The sequence below is a fragment of the Nanorana parkeri genome, unplaced genomic scaffold (genome assembly GCF_000935625.1).
Source record: "Nanorana parkeri isolate BGI_ZX_2015 unplaced genomic scaffold, ASM93562v1 scaffold1607, whole genome shotgun sequence".
In the NCBI taxonomy this organism is placed as follows: domain Eukaryota; kingdom Metazoa; phylum Chordata; class Amphibia; order Anura; family Dicroglossidae; genus Nanorana; species Nanorana parkeri.
In genome coordinates, this window is record NW_017307875.1 from 88138 (window position 1) to 97183 (window position 9046).

At 44.9% G+C, this 9046-nt stretch overlaps 1 protein-coding gene across 2 annotated transcripts in view; it reads right to left on the reverse strand.

Annotated features, from left to right (window-relative positions):
• PTPA (protein phosphatase 2 phosphatase activator) overlaps positions 1-9046 on the reverse strand; it is a 99014-nt gene that overhangs the window by 20253 nt on the left and 69715 nt on the right. For both annotated transcript variants that reach the window (XM_018570846.1, XM_018570845.1), the window contains exon 9: positions 237-344. In XM_018570846.1, coding sequence (XP_018426348.1) covers positions 237-344 — 108 coding nt within the window. The remainder of the gene's footprint in view (positions 1-236; positions 345-9046) is intronic.

A 9046-nucleotide genomic window follows, 5' to 3' on the forward strand; every position in this document is an offset into this window, starting at 1 on the left:
GGTGCATATATATATATATATATATATATATATATATATACACATACATACACACACACACTATAGCTGCTTAGAGTCCCCTTACTTTGGCGAGATTTCCTCTCACTTTCTGTTGAGACTTCAGAACAAGAAGGGAAGGGAAATCTCCCCAAAGGGACATAACAAAAAATAAAAATCCTAAGAGGAGTTGTAGCCATTCCCCGCTATAGCCAAAACAAAAAAAAAGTGAATCTCACCTCCGCTCTGTACATGCGGACCAAGCCCTGGTTGACTTTAGCCCAAGTTGGGACTGCGCTGATATTCCACAGCTGATTGGAGTGTTCTGCGAAGGGGCCCGTCTTCATCTGAAACATAAATAAAAATCATATTTCTTGAGACGCGAGTAAAACAAGTCAGGGAGCACAGACCATCATGTAAGCTCGAGAAGGGCTGGCAAGGCCAGAATGAAAGCAAAGACAGAGCGTTCTGCAATGTTAAAAGATCAATTAGGAGAGGCAACAGTTACAGTCATGAATATTGTCCAAAAAGATCAAGCTGCTGACCCAACATGCCTGCTACGTCTACATTCTTTCCTATAATCATCTATATTTATGAACCTGGAACATCGCCACATTATGTTTCACCATAATTACCTTCTAGGACATGCATTGCCAGCCATGCTCTTCACAGAGGTATCAACAGTGATAAAAGTGCCAGCATAAAACAGCTGGATTGGACAATGATCTCATGTGCATGGGAGGCTTTGGTGCAACAGGCATGGAGCAAAAGCAGTAATTATTTATCCATCTTTGATAAGCCTATCTGCCCTGTTTAGTTTATGGTGAGCCCTGCAGTTTACTGTAAACAGACTGCTTGCCCAGAGTGCATTGCACATGCAAGAACAACAATCTTTTCAAGTCTATAGCCAGTTTAAGGTTGGCACGGATATGTAGACCTGTCCGTATAGCAACAGCATGTGATAATTGGACTAGAGCTGCAGCTAACGATTATTTTCAAAATCGATTAGTTAGCCGATTATTAAGTTCGATAGACCTGCTACAATATTTTAAACCTAGGTCAGGACGTTAACCTCTGGTACATTCAAAAGTAACAGTAAAGTTTGCTGTGAGGAAACCATCCCCGGCTGCTCTGAATAAAACAAGGATCCAGGACTGGCAGGAAATCCTACAGCTTTGTGTGTGCAGGATGGCCTTACTGTATGTCTGAGCCTTCCATTGTCACATTCTCGCTCAATCTGACCGCACACACAGGTCTCGTGACACAGGAAGAGAGGGGAAGTAAAACCAAACCTGACTAAGACCCCATTCACACTGAGCAACATGTAGAATCGCGTGTTTTTCCGTGCGATTTCGTGCTGAGGGGCATTGAGCAACATTGCACGATATTGAGCGACAGTGCACATTTTGTCGCGCTGTGTAGGAGGGACTTCGTCTCTGCTACATTGGGCTGTAACCAATCAAGAGCCGTCTTGATGTGACATCATTCTTTCCTTCCATATTGCTGTTCAAAAGTGACCCTCTGTAGCGCGATATCGCGCGACAAGGTCGTGCAATATCGCCGGTAATGCGCGACACCATTGAGTCTATTGGGGCCAAATCGCGCGACATCCGGCGAAAAATAGGTCATCTTCGAGCTACAAACTTGAGCGACGAGCTACAGGCGACATTGAGCTGTGAGATGTGAACAGCTCCATTGAAATGCATTGGACAAGCTACATTGAGCGACAATGCGTGGAAATATGAGCGATTTTGGAGCGGAAATCGCGCGACAAACCGCTCAGTGTGAACGGGGTCTTAAGCAGAAAGTCAAGACTGGTAATAAGCACTCTAGTGTCTGCATATTACATACTGGCGGAGGAGAAAACATGGCCATTGCATTCACAGCAATCAATCAGAATCTGGTGACGGTGAGATGAGGCATCTGCCATCCTTAGATCAGGACCAACTGAAGTCCTCTTCCAAAAATTCAGCTGACAGATGGAGGCAGTGAAAGGGATTACAAGCTGTGATCCTTTTTTTCTGTTTTCCATAGAAAGGGAAGGGTTGCCAATCAGCTGCAAACAGATTTTCCAAAATCCTTTTTGTGCCTTAAGATGTGTCTCCGATAATTGCAAGCACACTTAAAAAACACACAGACAAATGGTTTTACCCGACAGGTAATGTGAAATTCGGTGCAGCCAGTCTTTTGATCCAGGCATCACTGCCCCAGACAGCACAGCTTGCTCAAACACAAGTTGCCACCCCTCCTTCCCAGCCAGCTGACTGTACATTAAAGAGCATCGGCACACTGATGATGTCCCCCTTCTGCTCACTCTGCTCTCTCCACCTGTCCCTGTGGGGGGCATTGGTAACAGGAGACTGATGTATAAGTGGAACCAAACAGAATAGGTGTTCCTATGGATCTTGATATAATTTGTAAGTATGCACAGCAACTCTCATACATGCAAACACAGTTACTTTGTCCTAGCACGTACTCACGACATGCCGACACTAAGCTGCATATTTTGTTGGTTTACAATTAGGAAAAAGTGCCAGCAGGTAGGTAAAGAGTTAATTGTTGCAGAAGAGACAGATACTCTTCTACCATTAAGGGCTTGTTCACACCGAAAGCATGTGCGTTGCAGAGCTGGAACGCACCGCAATCGCTGTGAAACTTCTCCTCCCCCCGTGTGATCGAACGCCTGGCAAACCTTTGCCAGAGTTCCGTTTAAGTGCAAACGCAAAAAATAGGGCAAGTCCTATTTTGCGTTTGCAGTGGAACGCAACGCTGGCAAAGGTTTGCCAGGCGTCCGATCGCACCGCCACGCCCCCTCCCGCCCCAAAACGCGGGGAGACGTTTCACAGCGATTGCGGTGCGTTCCAGCAGCTACCGCTCTGCAACGTACACCCTTTTGGTGTGAACAAGGCCTAAAGCCTTCCTGCTAGCAGTTGAGAAAAATAACAAATTCTTTTCACTTTAAGTCAAACTCTGGTACTACAATATAGCCCAGGAGTAGGCAACCTCAGAGCCCTAGCTGTGGTGAAATGACAAATCCCTTCATGCATCTACCTCAGGGAGGCTGTCAGAGTCTTACAATGCCTCATAGGACTTTTACTTCCACAACAGCCAGAGTGCCAGCTGGTCTCCTACCCCTTGTATAGCCAGTACAGCCAGACTGGTGACCTGATTTATTTATTTTTCCTCCAGTTAGAGCACACCGGTCACCTCCTCAGCCTGCAGCATGTGACTAGACATCAAAGGAGCAGAAAGAGACTGATAAGGTAATCCCACAGTTCTCTCCTTCTGTTAGTACTGCCCTACCCTCTCCCAGTCTGGTCCTGTACATGGGATTACAAGAGGATGAAATCAAGTCATATTCGGTTTAGAAAAATACAGTTAATATTTTGTAATAAATACATCACTGCATTCATTTGTGTTGTTATATATGTTCAGCTTTATTTTTTGTAAATGAATACACAGTTGGGTTAGTTGGTATGCTTACTCTGCATTGACTTCAGCTTTATATGGCTACAAATGTACCCTCATATATGATATTATTTTTAGAGCTGCAACAACTAAATCGACAAAATCGATAATAATCAATTATGGGAATAGTTGGCAATAGTTGGGGGGGGAGAGAGAGAAGAGAGGGGAGAGAGAGAAGAGAGGGGAGAGAGAGAAGAGAGGGGAGAGAGAGAGAAGAGAGGGGAGGGGAGAGAGAGAGAGAAGAGAGGGGGAGAGAGAGGAGTTAGAGGGGAGAAAGAAGAGAAAGAGGGGAGAGAGAGATCATTTTTTTTATACAACCAATCGATTAGTTTAAAAAATATTTGGGTAATTAATCGCTTATTAAAATATTCGTTAGCTGCAGCCCTAATTGTTTTTAATGTTTTCAGCCTATTGCTGTTTTCTATTTTGCAACAGCCACATGATCCAGACGTGAGCAGAACAACACAATATACTTCCACCATCTGCACTATTTTAAAGCAATTGTTCATGTAGCGTGGTCTGGGTGTTTTAAAATATTTACCATCTGATTTAATATAACGGAGAGTGAGATGCAATTGACTGCCTGGAGCTAGGCCATGGTAGTTTTAGCTTTGTAAAGTCCCAGCTTTCCCCAGACACTTCCTGGTTGAGCTGCCAGTTTCCTTCCTGAATTTCCTAAGATGACTCTTTTGGTCCTCCAGTAACGTGAAGTGACACTCGCGCGTCCCCAGACTTCTCCCCCTGATCCTATAAATTATTTTAGCTACCCAAGCTGGGATATAAAGTAAAAAATAACAATCCAGTTGTTTAAATCAGCATAATACATTTTTATCTACATTAAAACACAAGGAGGGGAATTTACAAAGACTGGAGCAGAAAAAATCTGGGGCAGCTGTGCATGGCAACCAATAAACATCTAGTGTTCTTCTGCAAAGCTTAAGTGAGCAAGCTGAAGAGAGAAGCTGACTGGTTACTATGTACAGCTGCTCCACATTGTGTCTGCTGTAGAAAGTGTTACAGTTCATTTTCTTTAAAAACAAAAACAAATCAGCCACAGCTTACATAGAAAAGCCTGTTCCCTGCCTTCATGTGGTAGAAAGGGACCATGGACCTCGATGTGGAAAAGTAGTTGCACTGCAGAGGTCCAACATACTCCCTTGCCAAACATATAGCTCTACAATCAGCAAAGTTCATGCCCTTTGTTGATTGGAGAGCTCTAGTTCTGACTCAGCAGGGGCATGTCAGACCTATGAAGAGTGACCACTGCTTCCACACAGAGAGCAAGGGCCATTCTCTACTGCATGCTGGCAGGGGATAGGCTTTTCTACTCAGGCTGTGGCTGCTTCCTTAACAAACAAACTGAAAGCTCAATTCAGGTTTAAACTGAACATCAGAAACCAGTGAGTTTCCAAGTCACAGGTATGCACCAGGAGGAAAAGATCTATGTTATCCACTTATTATTATTATTATACAGGATTTATTATTATTATTATACAGGATTTATAAAGCGCCAACAGTTTGCGCAGCGCTTTACAATATAAGGAAGACATTACAATCACAATACAATTCAAGACAAGATGGTAAGGAGGGCCCTGCCCCTGAGGGCTTACAATCTGAAAGGGAGGGGGAAGTGATACATGAGGAGGTAGCTGTGTGGGGATGAATTGTTTGAGAATGTGATGGTTCAGTGGTTAGGTTGATGTAGGATAGGCTTCCCTGAATAGATGAGCCTTTAGGGAACGCCTAAAGGCAGTCAAGGTGGGAGATAGATGGGCAGGTTGGGGTAAAAAGTTCCAGAGGATAGGAGATACTCTAGAGAAGTCCTGGAGGCGAGTATGGGAAGAGTTGACAAGGGAGCTGGAAAGCAGGAGGTCTTGGGATGAGCGGAGCGGACGGTTAGGGTGATACTTTGACACAAGGTTGGAGATATAGCCGGGGCAGAGTTGTGGATGGCTTTGTAAGTGATTCTTAATATGTTGAATTTTATCCTTTGGGGCGAGTGGAAGCCATTGTAGGGATTGACAGAGGGGGGTTGCAGACACTGAGCGGTTATCCAGTGAACTGAAGGACCATAAGTGAGATGACCTTTCTTCCTTCCTTTTAAAAGAATCGGGTGTCTCCTATATAGGGGTGAAGTCAGCCCTGTACATGTAGTGGAAATCTGTTGGATCTGGACTACATGTCTGGCTGTTATGAAGTGATGGCAATGTATAGCATATTTTCCAACAAAGATATAAAACAGCTCAGAGGTTTCCTAGCTAAGCTTACCAAATATGGGAAGCCTGCCCATAAATGGCGGACTTGAACCCTCTGCCATTGTGGATTCTAAACATTCCATTGGTTGATCTGTGCCACCTTCCTCCTTCCCACTGACTTAGCTAACAGTGTCTGATGTGCCATATAAAATGATGGCAAGCCAGCAGAAATGCACAATAGATGCAAGTGCAGCTCAATAAGCCGCAGATGTCTGACGCAATATCCAGGACGTGGGCAAACTCACTGCATGGTTGTCAGTTGACAGGATCCATGATGCCCAATCCAACTTAAGAACACACCGGTGCAGGCAACGGGTGGAGCAGTTACCAACATCTAAGTATGGTAACATGGTCACAGACGATCCATATGCTTTTTCCCCACCTGCCTCCTAGGCTGGGACTTTTTGGCTAAGACCAGAGGCATTTTTATATCTGCCAGAAGGCCAGCCTTTGTCTTGCACATTAGAACCCCCCAAAGCACTTGTTATTAATACACTTTTTGCACTATGCAAAGCACTTTATTCTCACTGACTAGTGCAGGTTATCGGGCCTGAAAAAGTCAGGGGGGCACAACATGGTGTTTTCTCTGGTTCTTCCCCTTCAGGGGAGCCCCTACCTTGTAGCTGGGTGGACTTTGACTTTACAAGACCCCTAAGGAATGAGGTTTGCATGGTTTTAGCCGGGTGGTCCAAGAGTACTGTGCCCCTGCCCAGAGTCTTGCATCCTGGAGGGATTTAGGGTTCAAGGCTTTTACGTTTTGGACCAACTGATACACACTGCACACTTTTTGTGTACTCACTTTTTTTTTTTATTGTACCTGGTGTTTTGTTTCATGTGTACACTGCATCATGGACAGGGCCCGATTTCCCACAAGGCCAACCAAGGCCCGGCCTCGGGGCAGCAGGGAGTAGAGGGGAGGCAGGGGTGTGGAATATTTATCTCCCGATGCCCGGGACATGCAGTTCCCGGGCGCCAGGCGGGTAGTTGTTTTCTACATTTAGCCCTGCTGTGGTCAACCAGAGCTAAATGAACAGCGGGGAAGCCGCCGCTTGTTTTGTCTGCAGGTCTGCCTTTCTCCATGGGGAAGGGGGAAAGGGGGTTGGCAGGCAGGGGGGGCGCGCATTGGGGAACCTGGCATTGGGGCAGCAGAGAGAGTAAATCCGGCCCTGATCACGGAGCTTCAAAAGAAAAAATGAATGCTCTCTCTATGGGGCAAAAATTAAATTTACGCATAGGCTTTTTTTTTTGCAATACTACAATAATTAGGAAATAAATTTGACCAGTAAACAACTTTAAGGACCACTGTTTATCGCTTATCGTTATTATGTAGAGATCAATAGGCACATCAATAGACTGGCTGTGTTTTTTCTTTTCTTTATATGTCAGCCCATAAAATGCTTCTTTTCATTTTTGAAAACCAGGAAAGTGAATGCTGGAATCTGATTGGTTGCCAGGGGAAAATACTGGCACAATTTCCTGCAAATCTGTAACTTAAGTAAAATGAAAAATAAAGATGTACCTGTCACAAAGAATATTGTTAATATTGACCTCTCCTGTTACCAACACATGGAGAGAAATAATATGGGCTTTTAATTAAAAAAAACAAAAACCCATGGCTTTATTTATTTATTGATTTCAGGTATTTATATAGCACCGACAATTTAAGCAGCACTTTACATAGTTGCACATTCACATAAGGCCCTACCCTCAAGGAGCTTACAATCTAAGGTCCCTATCTCACATACATACATAAATAGAGGGCCAACTTAGACAGGAGCCAATTAACCTGCCAGCATGTCTTTGGAGTGTGGGAGGAAACCGGAGTACCTGGAAGTACCCATGCAAGCACAGGGAGAACATGCAAACTCCTTGCAGATAGTGACCTGGCCGGGATTCGAATTGGTGACCCTCAGTGCTGCAAGGCAGAAGCGCTAAACCACTACGCCACTGTGCTACCCCTTCATGTTGAGAGTGGATGTTTTACTGCTTTCTACTGGCAATTCAGTATGCACTATTTGCATATAAACAAGCTAAGGTAAGCTATACCGCGTATCATTATAAAGGAGCCCACCGCCCCATGACCTTTCTTCCCCAGGCAAATTCTAAGTTGCATTGAAGCCAACAAAGCCTAGCCCAACAAACAAATGATATGTTTTAAATAAAGAGTAGACTTGCCGAACTGCCTACATTTTGTAAGGGCTCATTCAGACGAGCATACGCGTCCGTATGGTGTGGACGCCCGTAAAAACACCCAATCCCGGAAGGGACAGGTTATGCGTGTAATTCCTCGCAGCAGCCTGTTCTTCCTGATAGGAGGGCGCGTCTGCACGTAATTACATGCTGTCACACGCACACCCGAACGTGCACATCCTTGCAGGTCCAGGTGTCTGAACTTGGACGCACACTGTCTGCGTGTGGAGACAGTGTGTGTGTGACAGCGTGTAATTGCGTGCAGCCACCGTCCTCTCATAGGGAAGAACAGGCTGCTGCTCGCAATTACACACAGCACCTGTCCCTTCTGGGACTGGGTCTTTTTACGGGCCTGCACACCGTACAGATTTATACACCCGTCTGAATGAGCCCTGAAGGGAAGCCTTTATGTTTTAATGTTTTCTTTCTAGTTATACATCTGATCAGTTTAAAGGGAACCTGGCTTCAACACTTTGGGTCATGTACCCAGAAAACATATGCAGAGAAGGACTTCTGTCTCTACTTGGACTTTCCTGAGCTGCATACTTGTTCTAGATCAGTGATTTAGAAAATACTGAAGCCAGAGGAGCAACATGACACCTACGCAGCTAGCATTTTAATACAAGGTCAGCAACGTCAGCCTCTAATTTCTTGTAGGGAAGATTCACTGTAAGTAATCTTATCACTGTGTGTTTACATTTTAAAACCTTGTTTCTATGTTTAGCTAAGAGCCGGCCATATTTGCTCATTACATATGCAGTCTGAGCTACCTTCTTAATTTACTGTACCGTGTTGTGCTTCACTGATATACACCCGGTCAGTACACTATCTGTATGGAGTTTGTATGTTCTCCCTGTGCTTGCTTGGGTTTCTTATGGGTGTGCTGGTTTCCTCCCACACTCCAAAGACATGCTGCAGGGTTAGCTGGCTCTTGTCTAAATCGGCCCTGGTATGTGCATGTATGTGTGTATAGATAGTACCTTAGCTTTAAAGGAGAACTATGACATGAGTGATTTCCACTCACCTCATAGTTCTAAGCCGACCTGTGACAATGAGACTGTCACAGGTCGGCTCAGTAGATCGGGAGGTGAGGGAACACATACCGGGTTCCCTCACCTCTCGATCCTGTCACGGCT